The sequence below is a fragment of the Choloepus didactylus genome, chromosome 6 (assembly GCF_015220235.1).
Source record: "Choloepus didactylus isolate mChoDid1 chromosome 6, mChoDid1.pri, whole genome shotgun sequence".
NCBI lineage: Eukaryota > Metazoa > Chordata > Mammalia > Pilosa > Megalonychidae > Choloepus > Choloepus didactylus.
In genome coordinates, this window is record NC_051312.1 from 8,063,736 (window position 1) to 8,088,063 (window position 24,328).

The 24,328-nt window shown below is 41.5% G+C and overlaps 1 protein-coding gene across 3 annotated transcripts in view; it reads right to left on the bottom strand.

Annotated features, from left to right (window-relative positions):
- KDM2A (lysine demethylase 2A) overlaps window positions 1–22,104 on the bottom strand; it is a 112,047-nt gene extending 89,943 nt beyond the window's left edge. Inside the window, exons 1-2 of one of the 3 annotated variants that reach the window (XM_037838018.1) lie at window positions 21,284–22,104; window positions 19,919–20,021 (exon numbers count right to left, since the gene is read on the bottom strand). In XM_037838018.1, the coding sequence (XP_037693946.1) occupies window positions 19,919–19,960 (42 nt within the window). In that variant the 5' untranslated portion in view covers window positions 19,961–20,021; window positions 21,284–22,104. Of the gene's footprint in view, window positions 1–19,918; window positions 20,043–21,283 lie in introns of those variants that run through there. The other 2 variants (XM_037838017.1, XM_037838016.1) reach the window with 2 other exon arrangements.
- Window positions 22,105–24,328: the final 2,224 nt, after the last annotated feature.

The window sequence follows — 24,328 nt, forward strand, 5'->3', positions numbered from 1 at the left end:
GCGGGTCCCTGCTGCTGGTTCCAGAGGAAGCAGAGTAATCCTCATGCACATAACAGGTGCATGTGTGTCTGGCCCAGTCTCTCTAGTAGAAGCCTGAGGGGGTGAACCAAGATACTCGTCTCAGGCTCGCTATCCCAGAACGTGCCATGCTTGTAGAAGGCAGCTTACAGAGCTCCCCCACAGAAAGCTGTGGGAGATCACTCAAATCATGGCTATCTGGGGCAAGGGACTGCTGGTTGTAGGACATATAGTACAGTGCCTGTGACCATGAGTAAACTGTTTCCTAGGGAAGAGGAGACATTCGTATCTATGTAAAAAAAGGGAACTCCTAGGGCTGCAGCATATGCCAAGATGCATGAGCAGAAAGGATCAGGGAGGCCCCTACACTTTGTCCGGAGCTACGCCCTAAACTCATTGTATGGACAAGCTCTGTAGGAGAACACTTGCACAAGTCAATCTGTAAAGACTAAGAAAGGTGTTTTCTTTTTTACCTTTGTTTTTGTTCACTCCTGGCATTCAAGGAAAGTTCTGTCATAGCACTAGCTAGACACAAGATTAAAGAACAGATGCCCCAGAGTCTAAATTCCAGAGATAACCCATTAAAATATCAAATGTCTTTTGTCTTCCAACAAAAGATTTCAAAACATACCAAACAATCAAACAAACAAAAACAGGAAGAGATGGCCTAGGCAAAGGAGACGATTAAAGCATTAGAAACCTTCAGTGAGAACAAGACTTGGGACATACCAGACAAATACTTTTTAAAAATCATCCTGCATATGCTCAAAGAGTATGAACAGAAAACTAAAAGAAATTTTAAAAATTATAGCTGAACACAAACAGGATATCAATAGAGACAGAAATTATGAAAAGAAACCAGAGTTGAAGACCAAAGAAACAAAATTTTTTAATTCCCTAGAAGGTTTCAACAGCAGATTGGAGCTAGCAGAAGGAATCAGTGAATGTGTACATAAGACAATGGACACCATACATACAGTCTGAGAAGCAGAAAGAAGAATGAAGAGAAGTGAACAGAGCCTGAGGAACCTGTGGGACGCCATCAAACGTATCAATACACACACTGTGAGACTCCCAGAGGGGAAAAAAGAAAGAAAGGGACAAAGAGAATATTCAAAGAAATAATGGCTGAAAATGTCTCAAATTTAATGAAAGACATGAATATACACATACAAGACATTCACGAACACCAAAGCCAAACAGACCCACACCACGACACGCTGTAATCAAACTGTCGAATGCCAAAGATCAAGAATTCTGAAAGCCATGAAAGAAGCAATGCATCATGTACAAGGGCGCCTCAATAACATTAAATGCTGATTTTTCATTGGAAACCATGGAGACAAGAAGGCAGTGGATGGCTGAAAGTAGAAAATTGCTAACCAAAAATTCTTTATCCAACAAAACTTTCTTTCATATGTGAGGGAGGGATTAAGATATTGCCAGATAAACAAAAAGCTAAGGGACTTTATCACCACTAAAGCTGCCCTATAAGAGATGCTAAAGAGAGTTCTGCAGGTTGAAAGTAAGTGACGATTGACAGAAGCCACATGAAAAAATAAAGCTCTCAGGTAAGGGTAATGATATGAGTAAAGGTAAGTGCCAGTACTATTGTATTTTTTATTTCCTACAGGATCTAAAAGGCAAACGCATAAACTGTAATGATAAATCAGTGGTTTTGGACTCATAATGTATAAACAGATAATCTGTGACAAGAGCTACATACAGGTGAGGGGATGGAGGGGTACAGGAACACAGTTTATATATACTATTGAAGTTAAGTTGGTAATAAAGCAAATGAAATTATTATAGACTTAGGATGTTAAATTTAAGCCCCATGGTAACTACAAAGAAAATACTGGAGAATATGTACGCTCACAGAGACAAAAGTAGAGCACAGGTTGCCACTAGTGGGGGCAAGGGGAATAGGGAGTTAAGTGTAATGAGCATGGGGTTTCTGTTTGGGGAGATGGGAAAGTTTTAGTAATGGAATGTGGGGAGGGTACTGCAAAACTGTGAATGTGATTAATCCCACTGAATGGTATGCTTTGGAGTGGTTGAAATGGGAAAGTTGATGTTGTATATCTGTTCCCACAATTAAAAAAAAAAAAAAAGCAAAAGCAACTATAGAGATGACAACTAATATAATATGTGATCCTGGATAGGCTCTAACAAGACAGGAGAAAAGGCTCAAAAGGGCATTATGTGGACATATTTTTAAAAAATGGAATATAGATGTAAGCTCTACATCAGTGTTAAATTTCTTAGACTTTGATAACTGTACTTCAAGTGGTTACACAAGTGAATGTCCTTGTTCTTGAGAAACGTACATGGCAGTATTAAGTGTTTGAGAAGCATGATATACGCAACCTACACTCAAGTGTTCAGAAAATGGATTGATAAATGGATAGACAGATGACGCAAAGGTGGCAAAATATTAGACACTGGTGGATCTGGGTATCTGGGGGGATAGGGATGTTGGCATTCTCTGTACAGGGTTTGTAATATTTTTTCCAACTGTCCTATAAATTTGAAAGAATTTCAAAATAAAAAGTTTAAAATGTTAAAAATTTAAAAAAGTATAAAACCATGGTATCTTCTCTCATTAATGGCACCACCATTCAACCAACAATTCAAGACAAGAACTCAGGAGTCATCCCTCTCTCCAAGAAAACGTAATAGGGTTGTGAAGAACCATCAACTGTGCCAAAATGCCTCTTGACTCAGTTTCTCCTCCATCTCCATTCTTGGTGCCTAGGCTTTAGTTATTATTTCTTTCTAAGCTATTATAATAAATTCCTATCCCATTTCCTGGCCTCTGCCTTCTTTGCTCACTAGTCTATCCTCCACAATACCTCCAAGAACAATCTTTCTAAAACAGAAATATGATCAAGTCTCCCCCATGTTTACGGTTCCTCCAATATCTCCCCATCACCTACCGCATAAAGTTCAAGCTTAACACAACTCAGATTTTTCACATCTCAGATTCCCTCCATTTTCAAGTTACAGTAATAGTGATCTACTGGCAATGCTGTTTTGAGCTTGCAGTGCTGTTTCATACGTCTGTGCTGTTGGACATGCAGGTGCCTCTCTGTTTGGAATTCCCTTCCTCATCTCCTAGCCGAATCTTCCAATATGCAACTTAACAGTTATCTCCTCTTTGCAGACTTGCTTCACTCCTCTGACACTCCCTCCTTTTTCTTACATCTGTACTTTGTACCTAAATTTCATTTTTCATTTATCACCATAGCACAATTATTTGTTTATATGGCTTCTCCTATCAGACTATGAGGACAGGGTACAAATATTCATTTTTGTATACCCAGCACATTTATTAAACACCAATGGTAGAGCCAACAATATTTGCTGAATGCGCAAAAGACCAAAAAGAACAAAGCTTCTGAATCTACAATAGTTCTGAGTTTTGGTAACTACACCAAGAAATAGTTAATAGATAGAAAAGGTTTGGAAAAAGGAGATTATAATAATTTAAGAAGGAAAAAAAAGCAGCTTCCATGTAAAGAAAGACCAAAAAAAAGAGATTTCTTTAAATGACAAAGTCTGAAAAGGGTTATAACTAAAGATATAAGAGCTAAATGGAACAAACATGATATTGTTGACCAGTCAACATCACTGCATCTTTAAAAGGGGTTCTTTCCTAAGAAATCCATTTCCAAAAGTGTCTCTTCCCTTAAGAGATAGTAAATTTACACTCAAGGTATTAAGTCAAAACAATTATGGTGGAAGAGGCCACATAAAAGCATTTAGCCTAGGGCCAAGCACAAAATAAGCTATTTGATATATGTTAACTATTCTTATGGCTTCCATCAGAGAAGTGTGCACTTCCCACAACAGGAAGCAGATGAATACCAGCCAGTTCTTTTTAGTCCACAAAGACAACCTGTATGTCCCAGGTATCACTGAGGCAAATACTTATGGCTAAAGAAAGATCCCTGGTAGAGGAGGTAAGTATGTATACCTGTTGCTGTAAAAATCATCCGCATTATTTTATGCTTCTTATTCTGCTCTAACACTCAGTCAAGTCTGCCTAACAAAGGCCTGCACTTTACCTTTACCTTTTCTTAACCCAACACCATTGAGAAGCTTCCACTGATAGAACACAATGTATGTGTGTTATATGAACATATAAAAATATAAATACACAACACAATTTTGCTTGATGCATGAAGCATTAAGAAGCAGTCTCCAAAACTTCTGAATCTACTTCCCTGATTCAAGGACACTTTGCCTATATAGCCATCATCAGAAGTGGTTTAGAAAAATGTCAGCAAATTCAACTGGCAGGAAACACAAATGAAGAAATTTTTTAAAAATAACTTTAATCTGTGAAGTTAGAAATTAAGGTAATGGCCAGTTTGAATGCATTATGCCCCCAAAACGCCATTATCTTTGATACAATCTTGTGTGGGCAGACGTGTTAGTGTTGATTAGATTGTAATTCTTTGATTGAGTGTTTCCATGGAGATGCGACCCACCCAACTATAGCTGATAACTCTGATTAGATAATTCCATAGAGGTGTGGCCCCGCCCATGCAGCATGGGCCTTGACTAGTTTACTAGAGCACTATATAAACTCCGACAGAAGGAGCGAGGTTGCCACAGCCAAGAGGGACACTTTGAAGAATGCACAGAAGCTGAGAGACGAGCTGCAGCTTACCGAGACATTTTGGAGATGGCCTTTGAAAGCAGTCTTTTGCTCCTGAGATGCTAAGAGAGGACAAATGCCCCAAGAGCAACTAAGAGTGACATTTTTGATGAGCTGCAGCCTAGAGGGGAATGTCCTGGGAGAAAGCCATTTTGAAACCAGAACTCTGGAACAGACACCAGACAGGTGCCTTCCCAGCTAACCAAGGTTTTCCGGACGCCATTGGCCATCTTCTAGTGAAGGTACCCGATTGTTGATGACTTACCTTGGACACTTTATGGCCTTAAGACTGTAACTGTGTAACCAAATAAACCCCCTTTATAAAAGCCAATCCATTTCTGGTATTTTGCATAACAGCAGCACTGGTAAACCGGAACAGGTAGTTACCTCTAGCTTTGTTTGTTTACTGCTTGTCCTTTGTTTTGAACCAACAGAAAACAGACAAACTGCTAAAACAATTCCAATGGTTCTCAAGCTTCACTTTTTTTCAGAATCACCTTGAGGGCTTATTAAAGCACTGACTGCTGGGTCCCGCTTTCAAAGTTTCTGGCACAGTAAGTTTGGGGTAGCACTGGAGAATCTGCATTTCTAACAAGGAAGCTGATGGTCTGATGCTTTGAGAACAACTGATTTAAATTACTAGAACTGAGAAGGATCTTCCAGATGGATCAGTAAAGCTTAAGATTCTTTACATGTTAAGGTTCTGTTACTTCATTACATACATTTAATGCATTTTTAAAAGTGCATAACACATTTTTGTTTGCTTCAATAGACACTATTGAGCACCTGAAGAAGAAATGCTCCTTGTCTTAAAGAACTTTACTCTTTCTGGGTAAAAGGAGATCATGGTTAAATAACTACAGTACAAGGTGATCAGTCCCACAACAGAAATGCATATCAAATGCCTTGGGAATATAATGGGGAAAGTTCAAGTGAAGGACAACTTCTGGGTGCCTTGGAGGATAATTAGGAGTTTTCCAAGAAGGCAGAATGGGATGGGAGGGAATGCACTTTAGAAATGCACATTCACAGAAAGAATCCATTAAGCACCTACTATGGACCAGGCACTATACCAAGCAGAGGGATAAAATGGTAAGAAAAGACATTGTAGCTGTCTTTAATGATGCTTACACAGTAACAGGGAAATAGACAATTAAATAATAATCCAAGCAAATATTAAATTGCAATTGTGGTAAGTGCCGTGCATAAGCAGTGTTTTATACTATAAGAATTTAAAACAGGAAAGTCTGACCTAGTCAAAAAAATGCTTTCCTGTGAAAAGGGCCTGAGCTAGGGTATGAAAGGATTCAACACAGCATGTTCAAATGTCCTTCGCAGAACCTCTGCACATAGGAATAGTGTTTGTAGATACTATTGCTGATAATTGGACACTTTTTCTCCTTTAAAGTTGTGTATAGCTAAAAAAATGTGTGTGTTGCGGGGGGGGGGGGGGGTGGCTGGGTAGGCCAGTACTCTACTCTGCAGGGCAAAAGAACTATCAATGCCCTTTAGTGACTGTGTATACTCATTCCTGTTATCCAGGGGGCCCTGTTTCTTGATATCAAAGAACCAGAGGAGCCAAACTAATTATGAAACTACCCTGGTGAGCACAGAATAAGAGGAAGGGTAACCGAATGGTACCAAGAAACATGAAGAGTCTGCCTCTAGTGGAGCAATCAGATATGGCAAATTCTTGAACCTTGACTCCCCTTCTCTGACTCTGTTCTTACTACCACCCTTCTGATAATTATAGTGTTATCTTCAGCACTTAACCATAGAATAGAGTGACTTTGTTTTATTCTATTCTACTTTGACCCCATGAAACCATACATTCAGTTAACCAACCAAGAATCTTAGAATCTCAATGATGTAAATGGTACTATGCATATATGAGCCATGGAAGAATCATGCCCTGCCCTCAAGGAGCATATAATGTACACATGATTAGACTTCCTATCTTATATCCAGTTAGACATTATGAGAGGTAGGAAGAAAAACTCTAAGAATTAGAAGGACATAAGGATGATAATTATAAAAATTTTAAGGATTCAGAAAGGAGGTTTCTGCAGTACAAGGGCTTTAGAGAATGAGAATTAAGGTATATGGGAAAAACAATCAGGCAGTTTGGTATGGCTGGAACACAGAGTAAGAAAATAAAGCTTTGAAAATCAATTAGAAAGAACTTCTACAACTCAAAAACAAAAAAGCAAACAACCCAATTAAAAAATGGACAAAGGACTTCAATAGATATTCTCCAAAGAAGATATACAATGGCCAATAAGCCCAGGAAAAAATGTTCAACACCATCAGTCATTAGGGAAATGCAAATCCTAAGCACATTGAGATACCATTTCACAGGATGGCTATAATCAAAAAAAACAGAAAACAAGTGTTGACAAGGATGTAGAGAAATCGGAACCCTCATACATTGCTGGTAGGAATGCATAACGATGCAGCCACTGTGGAAGACAGGCAGCACCTCAAAAAATTCCACACAGAATTACCCTATGACCCAGCAATTCCACTCTTAGGTATATACCCCCCAAAACTGAAAATGGTCTCAAGGAGACCTTGTTTATAGCAGCATTATTCACAATAGCCAAAAGGTGAGAGCAACCTAAGTGCACATCAATAGATGAATGATGAACAAACTGTATATCCATACAAGGAAATATTAGTCAGCTGTAAAAAGGAATGAAGTTCTGATACATGGTATACGGATAAACCTTGAAAACATTAAGCGAAGTGAAAGACGCCAGAAACAAAAGGCCACATTTATATAAAACATTAAGAGGTAAATCCATAGAGACAGAAAGCAGACTAGTGGTTGCCAGGGGCTGGGGGAGAAGGGAGTGGGGAGGGACTGTCAATGGGTACCAGGTTTCCTTCTGAGGTGATTAAAATGTCTTTAGTTTCACAACATTGTGAATGTAATTAATGCCACCAGATTGTATACTTAAAATGGTTAATATGGCAAATTTTATGTTATACATATTTTACCATAATCAAAACTAAAACTAAATTTTTCTTTTAAATTTTAACAAGTTAATTGGAACATGAATACTAGGCTAAGAAGTTTGTGACTAAAATGGCAAAAACTTCAAACGTTAAACAAACACTTATAAACTATTTCCAAAAAAGTGAGTTTCATTTTCATTATTCCACAAATGAAAAATTAAAGTTCATCAAGTTCAAGTAACTTGCCAAGATCACAGAGCTGATAAACTGAAATTCCAAGCCAGGTCTCATTAAGTCCAGTTTCGTCTCATACCAACACTGACTCTACAGAGTGGGAAAGTCACAGAGGATGGGAAAGACATAATCAGAACCTTAGAAGCACAACATAAAATACTAGAAGAGACACCCAAAAATAAAATCTAAAAAGGAGGCTATTAAAATAGTGTAGACTAAGGTCAGAACAAGGAGTGGCAGTGCAACTACAAGGAAATATTAGAAATCTAGCAGGTAATAGCAACTGATTAAATATAGGGAATAATAAAGAGGAAGGAGTATAATTAATAATACCATTAACACAGAAATGCCGCAGTCTCTCCCATCTTAAAACAAAATAGAATCAAAACAGAAAAAACGAAAAAACCTTCTCTGGACCCTACACATTAACTTTAGCTACGACTCCCTCCCCTTCTCTCTTTATAGCCAAACTTCTCTAAATTGTTGTCTTCATTTACTGTCTCCATTTAATCTCACATTTAGTTTGAAAAATACCTTCCACCCCCGAATGCCACTGAGACCCTTGATGCTAAAAATCACCAATAACCTCTATGTTGGCAAATCCAAAGGAAATGTTGGGTCCTCTGTATAGTCAGGGTCTGTTCAGGTGACCACTCCCTTCCCTCCTTGAAACACTATTAGTATAAAGTGGTGGTTAAGAATACAAACTGGAGCCAGACAGCCTGGGTTCAAAACCCAACTTTTCCAGTTACCATGTGGTGATCTTGGGCAAGTTATATATTCTTTTTGCCTCATTTTCCTCCTCTGTAAAACAGAGACAATAAAAGCACCTACTTCATAGAGTTATGAGCATTAAATGAGTAAAAATACACAAATGCTTAGAAGAGTGCCTGATGTACAGCAAGTGCTACACAGTCCCTTGGCTTCCATGACATCATTCTGATTTTCTTCCCGCCTCTCTGGCCTCTCCTTCCCACTCCTCTTTGCAGGCCACTCCATGTCTACCCAACTTCAATTATCTTATAAATGCTAATCAGCCTTTCCTGAGGTCCAGAATCACACCCAATCACACACATAACAGTTCCACTGGGATGTCTCACAGGCATCTTACATTCAACCTGTACAAACTTACTGAAAACTGAATTTATGTACCACTCCTCAATCTCCAATCTGCTCTTCCTTCAGTGTGCACTATCTCAATAAAAGGACTACACCACAATCCACTTGCATGAGAGAAACTTAAGAGTCATACTTACATGTACCTCCTTTACGCTCACCCTCCACACATCCAATGAACCAGAGTCCTACGATTCTATTTCTTAAAACTATCTCTTCTTTAATTCTACTGCCAGCACCCTTAAACATACCACCATCATATCTTACCTAAACCACTGGAGTAGCCTCCTAACTAGTCTCCCCAAATCCATTCTTGCCTCTCCCTGATCCTTTCTCTACACTGCAGCCACTGATATTAGCCCAATCATATCATTCCTCTACTTAACTTCAATGACTCCCACTGCCTTCAGGATAAAGCCCTACATGACATGATCCCTGCCTGCCTTGTCCCTTCTCTCCAGTTACACCAGCCTTTTTGGTTTTTTGTTGTTTGTTTGGATCCTCAAACATGTCAAATTTCTTCCAAACTCAGGGTCTTTGCAAGTGCTAATCCCTCTGTCTGAAAATCTTATGCATTCTTCTTTGCCTGGTTAACTCCAATGCACCCTTCAGGTTTCTGATTTAAAGGCCTTCTCAGGAAAAGTATTCCCTTATGCCTCCTCCCACTCCTAATATCTTTTTTAAGTGACCCTATACACATTCTCATTGCATCCTGTATTCTCCTTTGTAGCCCTCAGAGTAAACATAATTAACATTACTAGTACTTGCTTAAGGTATGACTTCCCTACCACACCATAAGCTCCATGACAAAGAGATCATACCTATCTTGCCCATCACTGTGTCCCAAGAGCTTTGCATGGTGTCTGACACATGTGTGCTTAGTAATATTTTCTTATTCCCACCGCAGGGCTTTGCATTAGCTGGTACCTATACCTAGAGCTCTTTTGACCCAGTTCTGTTCCCCTCTGGCCTTAAACTTCACATGATTGATCCTCATCACTCAGGTCTCAGTACAAAATGTTATCTTCTCAGGGGGGTTTTCAATGATCACCTAATCTCAGTGGGGTGCTCCCTACCCAACAATTATCTCATCACCCTCTTCAAAACATTCAGCAGTTTCTTCAAAACATTCAGCACTATCTGAAATCACATTATTTATAAGTCCTAAAAAAGCAAGGCCCAAATAAAGTGCTTGGCACAGAATAAGCACTCAACAAATATTTAAGAGAATGAATATCCTGAATGAGAAAAGGCTTGGAAAACACCCTAAATTCACCAACAGAACATTTACAATCTGTGCCTCAGTAAAGTCAAAGAAGAGGCAGTATAGCTTAACAGGCTCTGGCGCCAGGCTCCCTACTTTGAATCTTTAGCTACCTTGGACAAGTTACTTAACTTGACTATGCCTCAGTTTCCAAAACCGTAAAATGAGAATCATAGACCCTACCTCAAAGGGTTGCTAGTTAATATATGTAAAGTGCTTGGAAGCCAAGCAAACAGTATGCTCTTGATTAATGTGTGCGATTAATATTCATCAGATTGGGCTTGTTTTCTAGTTTCAATATACAGAGTGACTTTTCTTTCACCTTATCCACCTGAAAAGGGCCACCATGTACAGCCTCACAGACTATACCACTCACAATTCCAGGGGCAGCTCTCACAGAGATTAAGATATGTGAATGACATCTTTTGAAATTGTGCAGCACAGCAACACTGTCCTCAAATTCTGGCACCCCCCCAGAATTGTGTTAAGAGGATCAAAAGACACAAGAGATACAGAAGTGCTTTGGAAACTATCAAATGATTACTATACTTAAGAATGTACATTCTCGAGTTCACTGTAGAAACAAGAGTCAGTCAAACAGATTATTCTGCCCTGGCACAAAAGCGTCCCTAACCTCTGTGATCCAGGGACAAAAGGAGATGGAGTAAGATTGGAAACTACCTTGAATTCACACTGATGGCCACAACCAGCTCATGAGGTAGTTCTCAGGAATGGTTATAGGGTATTCAGCCATAGGACCAATAAGCAATATCTCAAAAGTTGCTCAGAGCAACACCACAGCTTTTATTGCATTTTCCTATCCTTCAAAAAGAATATTAAAAGATTTTGAAATCTCTTCCTATATCTTACAATCTCAAAACAGTGAATATTCACTCAGGTTTCCCAAATAAGCTGATGTTAGGAGACATTAAAAGGAGTAATAAGGAAATCTGCAAATAAGCTGAGAATTAGCCATGATCATGAAGTTCACTGGTGGGAAGTTTCATGCTTACTTTGGGAAACACAATCTGAGACTGATTTTGAGATGTTTTGTGTTACACTTAAAACTCTAAGATGAACAGTAGAAAATAAGGACAGAAATACAGTTAGATAGAACCTATTTATCAGATTTTTCCCTTTAAATCAGGGTTTTACAACCTCGGCACTATTAACATTTTGGACCAGATGATTCTTTGTTGTGGGAGCTGTCCTGTGCATTAGAGAATATTTAGCAGTTAAATACCAGCACTACCCTGACAATCAAAATGTCTCCAGACGTTGCCAGATGTCCCCCAGTAGGCAAAATCACTCCCAATTGAAAACCCCTACTTTAAATGAATCTGCTAACATCTCCAGTTGTCTAAAACATTCACCCACGTTCTCTTTCCCCTTTTGAAAATTCATTCTTCTGGTTTTCCTGGCATCCCAGAGTTCTAATTTTTTTGCCTCTGCCTCCAAAATCCTCAAAAATCACTTAGTCCAACTCCCTCAAAGATAGGTCAAGTTCTCTTGTTTAAAGCTGACAGTTAGTGATAGAGTAGATAGTAGATCTCAGGGTTCATGATCTCCAATCAAGAAAGCTGTCCATTACATCATGCTGGTATCTAGTCAGTCATCGAGTTTTGTCAGTTCTTCACTGCTCTGTATGCTTCTATCCCTTCCTTTCCATTTCTATTACCTATACCCCAGAGCAATTCTGAAACTTTTGCATGGATCAGAATCACTGGCTTGGTAAAATAGATTGCTGGGCCCCAACCCCAAAGTTTCTGATTCAGTAAGCATGGGGTGGGCCTAACAATTTTATTCCTACCATGTTCCCAAATAATACCAATGATGCTGGTGAGGAACCCACACTTTGAGAACCACTGCCCTAAAGTTCAGATATCTATTGCCTCAAAACGAAAACTATTTCAATATTTTTCTAGACATCATTCTGATCTGAAACTCCAGAAATATTACTCCAGAATGCCACTTTGATCAAATTACTGTTCTATTCAAAACAAACCAGAACTTCCAATGACTCTATATCGGCCATACCTGGCTTTCAAAGTTGTTTAAAATCTGTTCCCAACATTATCATCGGTGCCTCCCAAAACAAATCTACTTCAGTCTTACTAATCTACCAGATGGCCTCAAAGCAGGCTATTAGGCTCCCCACTCCATAGTAAAGCTTACGTTACCTTTGTCTACTGAAAGGCCAACCTCATTTTTCCTCCTCTCTAACTACCTGGGAGAGGCTTTCACCACTGTATTTGCCAGAACCACTGGTTTGATCCCTATTTGCCACCTTTTATCTTTACGCTTTAAGTTTTTACCAAGTACTCATAGAGAAACACTCCCCCCCCCAAAAAAACTTAAAATTTAACCCAGAAAACAATGAGTGACATACATAAACGATAAATAAAAGGCGTGACATACACACACACTACACAAATACTGCTATGTTGTTTTAATAGATTAACTGCAATAAATTCAAAGTTCACAAAGACTGTGCCGATCTTTTTAAAACATGATCAAACACATGCTGTCAAAATATTTGTAGTTATCTCATTTAAGATATTTAGTGATCATCTGTTAGGGAAAAAACTTTAAAAGTAGCCTCAAAGAGCAGTACTCAGTCTACAACTTGTTACAATAAGAGTGGGTATCAGAAAATATGGGATTTGGAGTCAGGGTACCTAAGTTCAAGGTCTGGTTCCACCCCTGCCAACTTTGCAACCTTTGGTAAGTCATGACCCCCTCCCTGAGCAGCCATTTTCATACTAAAAATTTTAAGGTTTAAAACCATACCATCTACTGTGAACAGTTAATCGTACACTGTGGATGAATGTATGGTATGTGAATATATCTCAATAAAACTGAATTTTTAAAAAAATTATACCATCGTTCTGAAGCACGCAACAACATGGATGAGCCTTAAGGACAATATGTTGAGTGAAATAAGTCAGACACAAAAGGACAAATATTGTATGATCTCACTAATATGAATTAATTATAATACGTAAGCTCATAGACATAAAATCTAGAATACAGGTTACCAAAAGATAGAATGAGGCTAGAGAATGGGGAGCAGCTGCCTAAGATGTGCAGAACTTTTAACTAGGTTGAACTTAAATGTTTAGAAATGAAGAGAGTGATGGTAGCATGTTACTGTGAATATAATTAACAGTGCTGTATTGTGTGTAAAAGTGGTTGAAAAGGGAAGTTTAGATTCATGTATGTCACCAGAAGGAAAGCTAGGTTAAAACACAGGATTGTATAATACAGTGAATCTTGCAGTGGATGATGGCTGTGATTAATAATACAAATATCAAAAAAAAGTTATTTCATGAACTAAAACATATGTATGACACTATTACAAGGAATTAATAATAGAGCGGTATACAGGAAAAAACGTACCTATTGCAAACTATGGACTAGAGTTAACAGTAATATCTTAATACTCTTTCATCAACAGTAACAACTGTACCATACCAATACCAGAGGTCAGTAATCAGGGGTGAGGGGGTTAAGGGGTTTGGGATGTTTTGGGTTTTCTTTTTTTATTTTTATTTTTTGTAGTAATGAAAATGTTCTAAAATTAACTATGGTGATGAATGCATAACTAAGCAATGATACTGCGAGCTACTGACTGCATACTTTGGATGGATTGTACTGTATGTGAATAATCTCAATAAAGTTGCATTAAAAAACAAAACTATACCATCAGATGGTAGTGATAGTAGCACAATATTGTGAGTGCAATTAATACCACTGAATTGTATACTTGAAAGGGTAAAGATGGGAAAATTTATGTTGTATATATAGCGATAATGAAAATTAAAAAAAAAAAAAAACTATGCCATAGTTTTGAGGATTAAATACAGTAATGTATATGCAGGTTAAAGAACCTAGCCTAGTACTCAGAACACAATAAATGTTTTTTGAATTTTAAACTTTGTTGATGTGATAGCACAATGGAAAAATAAGGTATATCCAAAAAATGAGATAAACAGAGAAAATTAATAGAACCTACGGGTGTCCATTTCCCAGAAGGAAAACTACATAAAGACATAAAGTAAAGAATGTATGTACAGTAAACCAATCAATTCCCCTTCTTAATGTCTAAAACTCTAGAACAAGAGAATAATACAAACACTATCACTTGCAACTTCACAGTTTTAAGGTTGTCTACAGGTCAGCATAATCCTTGATGTTGAGGGTTTAGCCAGGGATTAGAGAAGTAGGAGAGCATGAAATTCAGACTGAACTTTTAAAGTCAAGTAGACATTTTCTTTCTTTATTCTAAATGGCCCAAATATTACAAATGTACTCATTTGGCATGTGTGTTAAGCAGAAATTTTTATTTGTTCTTATCTACTCTGCAAGGCCCCAAAATCCAGGTATTTTGCTCCCTACCATACACAAAACTCTCCTCCATTCAGTGGGACTAATGGTCACTCAAGAAACTAGCAGCCAAAAAAAACAGGCTTTCTACAATATCAACACTTATAGAGCACATTCTTTATGGCAGGCACTATTCTAAGCTCCAGTATACTACATAAACAAAAACAAAGTCCCAGTCTCCTGAAGCTGACATTCTAGTGGTGAGATATACACAAAAACAAACATCAGTAAGGTAGTGATCAGTGCTCTGCAAAAGAAAACAAGCGAAAGTGATACGGCTTAAATATAGTCTTCCTTCTGGGTCCCAAAAATACAGCTTACTGTGTAAGAGTGATGCGTAAGAATAAAGAATTAGGTCCCTCATTATCTGCAAATTGAATCATCCAAAAGCGGGCAACAAGTTTTTCCTACGTCATCAGGAAGGAGGATGCAACGATCAGAACACTGTACTCCTCTACCAACAAACACTGACGACTAATGAAGTAACTATAATTACATGAGTTAAACAAGTGAATTTAGACACCTATAATTTTTTTCCAGTTGTTAATAAAATGATACGTTCATGCTAAGAAAAATAAAATGGCTTAAAATCAGAATTCCACTTTGCCTAATCTATTTCCAGGCAAAAAGACCTTAAAGCAGGGTTCGTTCAGTGGGATTGTTTCTAGAGCGATAATCTGGTAACTGCTGCTGAATCTGGGCAGAAAGTTTCAAGGATAAACTTGAACGAAAAAAAGGTGGGAATATCACAGGACTTCAATGTCCCCTGTTCCTTGCAACAAATAAGTGATTTAGCTATTGCAGAGAGAATCATACCTAAGGCACGTTAACAGGGTTGAACGTATGATAGTATAATAACATCCTTTAGAAAATACCTTAATCTGATCATCAAGATTGACAAGCAAACTGAATTCTCAAGTAAATCAACATCTCCTCCTTCAGATAATACCATCTGGCTTAGGTGAATCTGAGAGAAAAAAATATTCAGTTTACCTAGCTCCTTTTACCCTGAAATATTCTGTCTTTATTTTCTTTTACAAGGATTTGACAGGTTCATTTGTTTCTACAATTTCCTTCAGCACGGGGCTAGTGGATTTTTATCCATACTAAATATAACTATATGTGCAATACACTATACAGGCTGGGGGCAGATATTATAATCTAGTATATGTGTTTAAAAATATAACAAAAGTCATCTTTTCCAGTAAAAATGAAACAAGTATCATTTTAAAACTGAAGGTGATCATACTACATAGTATAAAAACTTTAATTTAAGCATCTAGTTTAGAAGCATATTATTTGCCTTTGATTTTCTACACAATAAGTAAGGATTACTCAGGATTGGTGGGTTTGAAAATCTAAAAGGTCACCAATTATAATTACTTTGGACCTGACACTTTAGTTTACATTAAAGTTTGGTAGGCAGACTGCCACTCACATAGGCAGCCAACATGTTCTTAAGAAACTATGGGATATTATGCCAAACATTCCCACTGAGTGAGTGAGCACTCTGTTACATACGGACAGTGACAAAAATCCAAAACTACCACAACACTGGCTCTTGAAACCAAACGTAAAAAAAAAAGTTCCATCCTTAGTACCTGTCAAGTGTCTCTCAGTAAGGCCTTACATTTAAATTTATTAGATATACCGAAATAAAGTATCTTTACCACAGGACAACCAAATATACACCAAATACACCTGAGGAGGTTCTCTCCTATCCCACGTGAGAACCTCCTCAGGTATAGAAACTTACCTTGGAGGTCTGATTTTGTTCTAGCAATCTAAACACAAAGACACAAATGTTTTCATAAAAAAACTTTTTTAAAATCTATGTCTTGCCGGTTGCGGCAAAGGAGAGGCTAGGCCTCCCTGTATTTGTGCCTAAGAGTCTCCTCCTGAATGCCTCTTTGTTGCTCAGATGTGGCCCTCTCTCTCTGGCTAAGCCAACTTGAAAGGTGAAATCACTGCCCTCCCCCCTACGTGGGATCAGACACCCAGGGAAGTGAATCTCCCTGGCAACGTGGAATATGACTCCCGGGGAGGAATGTAGACCCGGCATCGTGGGATGGAGAACATCTTCTTGACCAAAAGGGGGATGTGAAAGGAAATGAAATAAGCTTCAGTGGCAGAGAGATTCCAAAACGAGCCGAGAGATCACTCTGGTGGGCACTCTTACGCACACTTTAGACAACCTTTTTTAGGTTCTAAAGAATTGGGGTAGCTGGTGGTGGATACCTGAAACTATTAAACTACAACCCAGAACCCATGAATCTCGAAGACAGTTGTATAAAAATGTAGCTTATGAGGGGTGACAGTGGGATTGGGAATGCCATAAGGACCAAACTCCACTTTGTCTAGTTTATGGATCGATGTGTAGAAAAGTAGGGGAAGCAAACAAACAGACAAAGGTACCTAGTGTTCTTTTTTACTTCAATTGCTCTTTTTCACTCTAATTATTATTCTTGTTATTTTTGTGTGTGTGCTAATGAAGGTGTCAGGGATTGATTTAGGTTATGAATGTACAACTATGTAATGGTACTGTAAACAATCGAAAGTACAATTTGTTTTGTATAACTGCGTGGTATGTGAATATATCTCAATAAAATGATGATTAAAAAAAAAAAAAAAAAATCTATGTCTTGCTTAAGAAAAGCCAAACATTGTTTACCCACCCTTCTCATTTCCTGGCCGTTCAGTGTAACTCCGACACTGAAAAATAAGTATTCTCGTTCCAGAAAGCAGAATTTATGCCCCAAATCTACCCTTGCATACACCTTCAAAGGTTCAATTCTCTTCCCCATGTAATAGGTAAATAATTAAGTTTGGCAAAAGACTAGCCAGTTTGTTTTTTCAGTAGCTCTTTCTGATTTCTTAAAAATGGCTTGTACAAAGATTACATAAACATAACAAAATTTTCTTTACCAAATGCAGCTTGTGCACTTGGAACAGCTACATCAGTAAAAAGCATTCAAAGGATCTATTCAAACATTAATATTAGTAAGATTACAACTTTGTTTAAAAATGATAGGTAAAGGGTCCAAATTAAAAAGCTATTCTCATTCCAAAACAAATTTAGGTTCAGACATTTTATACTGACATTATGTTTTCTCACCCAAGAGGCTATCTTGAAGGTATGAGGGGTGACTACTTAGGTTTTATCTACTAATAACAGGAAGTAATGATCAGTAACATTATGACGCTATGTACTAGAGGATTCAATTCAATTTGACAATATTGATTACAAAGGACTACACAAACTTTAACCACTAAGCCAAATTAATAACCTATTGTTTTGTCACTCTTTCAAACTTTAAGTTCCATGACCAGTAACTTCAAAACCAGAAGTTGTATACTCTGATCTGTTCTAACTACTAAAAAAAATTAGTATAACTCTTGGAAGACAAAGAAAAATGGAAAAGAGCATCTCTGTACTTTCACTTAATGTAAGTTCCTCATCCTGCCATTATGTTAGTCTTAAAACTCATTTGCTCAATGAAGATCTAACTTACTCAACAGAGAATTCTATAATATGAGCACTCACCATATACATAGAGATGAGCTTACGGGTGAAGTTTGGTAGGCAGGTTGACTCAAATAAGCAGCTAACATGCTCTTATATCAACTTATATTATGGAAAGGATTTACACTTGAGATACAATTTTGTCATGTAATCTTAGAAAGGAAAAAAAAAGACATCAGTCACTCTAAGCTTCAAGATTACTACCCAAAATTCTAACTAAGAAAGAGCCCCCCACGTAAGTGAAGCATCCTCCTACATAACCCTGCTACAATAGCATATTAAGCCAAAGAAAAAAATATGCTAGGTGAGGAAAGGGTTAATGTGTGCAACAGGTAGCAGTCACCTTACAAATGGGGGGAAAAAAATCTTACCAGGACAAAAGTTACAGATTCCTTGGATCTCCTTACCACTACTCTCTACCTTGTTAAAAAAAATGTGAAAACTTATGCCTGCTGAAAGACTGGATCCCAAGATCCCTTAGATACCCATATAACAGCTCAGCAATCCTATAAGCTTGGCATGATAAAAACAAATTCCATCTAGCAATAACTATCTGGGAAGGGAGTTTTGCAGCATCCTCTCTCTTTCTGTTCTCAAAGAAAAGCTTAATTTCAGAAATGTCAAAACAAAAAATTCTAAACCTACAAATTTCCATTACTAATCTACTTTATTTTTAAGAGTTAGAGATAAGGAATTATAAATCTCAACATACGGATCAGGAGGCAAGAGGCAAACCTCTGAAATAAGGCTCACCAGAAAATACGGCTGCTGGATATACTTGCTAATATATTCCAAACCACTATAAATCATGTTTTTTAAAAAAATTTTTAAATAGTATTTTTGCAAAAGGAGCAGGGGTCATCAGAAAAGGGAAGAATTAGGGAATGACTCTTTTTTCCTCCAAATTCGGTCTAAAACACAGAGCCAAATAAAGCCACCATAAATTCCTTTAAAAATCTTCCAGGCCTTTCAGTTCAGCAAATTTGACATAATAAACACAATTCTGTGGCTTTCCTCGTTTCCCACTCTACAAACACAAATTCAAATTTCTGGAATGAATTTATGGTGAATAAATTAATAAAGCCCTCTTTGACTAAGGAAAACAAAAATCAAATTCTTAATTGAAACAACAAATTCTTAAACTCCCAATAGGGAAGCCCTGAGAGGAAAGGGAGGGCCTAAAGTATCAAGTATTCCATATGCACATTCAAGCTTGCAGCCTCCAAGTCATTACCACACAAAAAATTATTTCAACAAGTTATCTCATACACTCCTCCTGAACTACAGAACTTTATCAGCATCCAGTATTCTACCTGTCCTCAACCCCCACCCCACCAACCCTCCAAACCTACTTAAGTGTTAACTTATTAAAAAAAAATAATAATCCATAGTTCCAGTCTCCAGCTCAGAGTCACAAATCCTGGCACAACATAATCTAAAAAATTATATAAAATTATGATTCCTCAAACACAATTTGCCCCTAAATTCCATGTTCTAATCAGTTTTATTACAATGCCAGTATCGCCAAATTAGGAATCTCTGTCCCATTGTAATCCACAAAATCCCTTGATCTACAATGATTTCTATAAAAACCAAATGATATTTATACACCTTCCTTCCTCTGGTGCAAAGAAGTACCAACTGAAAAGTTTTAATCTCACAGTGATTTCATAAACAGAGACAAAATAATTATTCTGCTTCAAAATTAAAAAAAAAAAAAAAAAAAAAAGCAAACGTTTAAGAAAATACTAACCAATCTCTGGCTGTAACGAATCCTTTCCTCTTCGGGTTCCATCTCTCACTCTTCTGTTGAAATTACTGAAAAAGACCACTCCAGGGCTGCCTTCCTCTTCCTCCTTAGGAATCAGAATGCAATGCTAAAGAAGAATGACATGAGCAAAGATGAGAAACTCATCCTTGAACTTAATCCTTTTTTTCAATGAAAGGAATACTTAAGATACTGTGAAGTTAAAGGCTTCCTAAGAAATCAGGTTCCTCTTCCTGAATTTGGGTGCAAGCGGTTCCCTGTCATGATCGACATTAATGACCGCATTACAACTGTCCAAGGCCTAGGCAAAACGAGATGTTGGTTTCAGTTCCCTGTGGATGGGCAACATCACTTGTTTCTCCCCACAGGATTACAATTAGCAAAGCTCCCCTACATAGCAGTATCAGCGAGAAAAAAAAAAAAAAAGAGAGAGAGAGAGAGAAAGAAAAAGAGAAGAAAAGCCCAGGACTTTCTTTCATCTCTAGAGAGCCGACCAGGTGAACCACACACTGAACTAATCCAGATACCAACCAAATCAGTTCTACCTCACTAGTAATTAGAAACGGGGGGGGGGGGGGGGGAGCACACGACGACGACAGAATACAGAATACATAAAAAGAGGACAGAAAAAATTGAGTTTGGAGAAAGACTGCAAAACAATTTCCCAAACCCCTCTAGAAAAGCCATACACGATCGTCACGTTCCTTCCTAGACTCCCTGGATCTTTTCATTCCCAAACCCACCCTCCACCGCAACACACGCCTGTGTACAACTCTGGAACAAATTTAAGAGAAGTCGCAAACCAGGCACAAAAATGCCATCAACTCCTTTTGAATAAAGTAATAAAATAAACGATTCGATCTATGGATACGAGTTGAATACATGTTTTCCAAAATTAAAGACCGGTCTGCGCGACGGTCACTCCTTCACACCGAAAAAGGGTTTTCTTTTTTTCAAAATATTCTCATGGATAATGGCTTCCATAGGTAGTGCAGATTTTTTTTTTTTTCTTTTTTGTAACTACACTACAGCCACGTTAATAGCATCCTTCTCAAACTGCTACGAGACCAGAGGACTCGATGACAGAGTTTGAGAGAACAGTTCAAGGCAGAGCCCTCTTGGAGGAAGCCCTCGGCCGACACAGGGAGGGAAACCCTGTTTGCACCCCCTTATTCAAAAGCGCAGCCAGGGCCGGAGAGGGAAAACGGCAGAGCTCGCCCGGCTCCCCCAGCAAAAGGCGTTTCAATGGTTCCCCCATTGGAAAAAGAAATACAAACTTTACATTAAGTCTTCAAATAACACATCCAACCAAACTTCCAAATGGGGTTGGGGGGTGGGGGGGAGTCTCACCGGGGATTTTGCTGTTTAGTTCTTGTCGGAGTGAGAAGCTTTTAAAAGATTCCAAAAAACTGAGAGGAAAAATTAAATCCCAAACGTCGTCTTCGGTTTTTTTCCGTGGATCAACCCGGTATCCAGAGAGGGTCAGAGCGACCCAGAATAGAGAGGAAACAGTTGCTGAATAAAACCTCCTCTTCGGGCTTCGGAGACGGGGAGTCGGAGGCGTCAAGAGAGGGGCGCGCGACCCCTCGGCGCCGAGCCCGGGGCGCCCCCGCCTCCCCCGGGCCGGCGGTCAGCAGCCCAAGCCCGAGCCCCGGGCCAGCCTGGCCGCGGGGAGCGCCCTCCTCGCCGTGCCCTCTGCGAGCAGCCGCCCGGCCGTCTCCGGGAGCCCGGGAGCGGCAGCCGATCAGCTGAGACCGGCCGGCCCGAAGCTCCCCGCGCCGCCCCGGCCCCCCGGAACGCGGGCCCCGGCCCCGGGGGGCGGAGAGGGCGGGAGCGGCGCGATGCGCCGGGCTGGGGGCCCCTGCTCCCCTCGCGACTCCCCCTCAGCCCGGGCTCCGCGCTGCGGGACAAGCCCCCCGGCTACTCCCCAGTCGCAGAGGAGGGATTCCGGGGGATGGGCCCCCTGGCGTTGCCCCTCCTCCCGGAGCGCCCCCTGCCCAGGATAGACAGAGCGGCGACAGGCCCAGCCGCTGGGAAGGTGCTCTGCGAGGAGCTGCCGCCGCCGCCGCCACCGCCGCCAGGGAGGGGTGTTGTTTCCCTCACACAGGAGGAGCCGCTGAAGCAGCCGCCGCCATTTTGAACCCGTCAGACTCTCACATACACACAGCTCTCCGCGGCGCACTGCGCAGGCGCCGCCTCTCCACCCTACCCGCCCCCCACCCCCTTCCAGCCTCCCTTCGCTTCTTACCGCTCTCCCGGGCGCACGTGAACGCGCACACGTCACTCCCCTCTAACGCGGACACTCCGCCGGCGCGCGCACGCGCGGATGCGTTGGCCTCCAGACGCCCGCGCCCCGCGACGCCGACGCGGCTCCCCGCCCGCCCTCCCGCCAGCCTACCGCCCCCGCTCGCCGCCGGCCTGCTTCCAGGGCTCCGGCCTGGCCCTCTCCTCGCGCCTGCGCGCAGGGCTCGGATCCTCCTCCGCGCGCGCCCCCCCCAGCTCGAACACACACTCACTCTTCGCCTCTGTGACCCCGCCCCTCGCCGGCCAGCTGCGCCGGCGGCCCTCCCCCACCCCTCCCGGGAGGGTGGTGACCCCCGACCCCCCACAAAGCACAACACCCCCTCCCCCAAGCAGTGGGGAGAAGCACCCCTTCCCCTTCAACCGCCCTCGGCCCCAGTCGGCCTGTCACAGTCACACAACTAGAGGGCCGAGCGGCCTGGGCCAGGGCAGCCGTTACCCGCCTCAAAGCGGGGTCTCCCGGAGTCAGGCCACTGGGCCGGGGCGGACCGACCTAGGCGCCCCTTTCGGGCCTGCCCAGGGCGAGGGGGCGCAGGCAAGGGCCGCAACCCCGAGGCTGCCCTCCCCCTCGCGGCCGGCCGGTGGGCCGAGGCCGGCCTGCCCGCCATCCCCGGGCAGGCCCTGGCGCCCCCACCGCGGGGCCCGTCCGCCCTCGGCCCAGGCGACTCCTCGGTGCAGCGGCCCGGCCCCGCCTCACCCACTCCTCGCTGCTCCGAAGGGGCAGGAAACGGGAGTAGCATGTCCGTCCTGGGCTCGGCTCCCCCCGGGGAGCTCCGGGCGCTTGGCAAGGGCGTCCACAGGTATCCGACGCGGGAGTGGTCTCCGCGACGGCCCGGGGGGGGCGGCGGCGGCCGGCGCGCCCACCGCGGGCCGGAGGCGCCCGGGGAGGTGGCCCGGGAAGCCCCCGCTCCTCGGCCACGCTCTTGTTTCCGCAGCGCCGGTGCCCCCGGCGGCCCGGGTGGGACGTGACCCCGCCCCCGGCGAGTCGGGGCGCCCCCCACGGAGGGGTGCGCGGGCCGCCCCCAGCCCCCGGGCCGACCGCGGGCCGCGGCGGGCGCGGGAGGCCCGGCGGGGATGATGGCTCCTCTGGATGCGCGCAGCTTCGCGCGAGGGTCAGCTGCAGGGCAGTGGCCGCCCGAGCCGCGCCGGCCCTGCCCACGAACGAGCTCCCGCGTCTCGGCAGCTGCCCGACGGGCCGCCAGGCTCCGGACGTCGACGGATCCCGGCCGGAGGCATCCGAGCAATGCCATGCGAGCAACCCAACCGCGATCGGGGCATTTTCTCAGCCGATCTCCTGCTTTGGGCCGCGATTCAATTTTAATTCCCGTGAAGGAGCGTGGCTTTGGCTTACATATCGGGGTTGGCACTACCGGCCTCCTGCGCCGGTGCTGCATGGGGTCACACAAACCTTTTCCTCCCTGCCAGGGTTTCCCACTCTTTAACTATGCTACAGCATGGAATGAATCATCTATCTAACTTCCATAAAGTCTTTTAGAAAGGCTTTAAGAGAAAGACCGTTGATCCTAGATCCCTACGATCAAGGCACTCCATAAACCCAAGCTCTTATTATTTATTACCTCACGAGGTTTTTCTACATGCTAACTTGAGGACATTCTCTACTTTGTTTCACAACATCTTTGGGAGACAAGCTATAGTGGCTGGTAGCATTATATTCATTTTAAAGATAGGCAATTGAAGTATGGAAAGGTTAAACGGCTTGCATAATTACTCCAACAGAAAAAAGTCCAATGGTCTGCTATGACACAAAAAGGTCAGTTTGTTAATCTGGCATCCGTCCTGTTGCATTCCAGTAACTAGGAAATATTCTTTATTTTGACACCAGTTTTGTTCAGACTTATTGGATTTTTCAGAGCACTGATACAAAGAAGATGATCACCAAAACTTTTATCAGGTCTGAAGCCCTTTTTAAGTCTTTCAGAGGGCCATAAAAGATATTTTTAAAACAGCAGTCTTCCACACTGGCACCAGCAGATGTAGGTCCATGGCATCTGCTTCTCTGTAGGTGTAGAAAAAGGGAAAAGGTGGTAGCTTTTTTTTTTTCAATAGGAGAGAAAAATTTCTGCCACTGTTAGA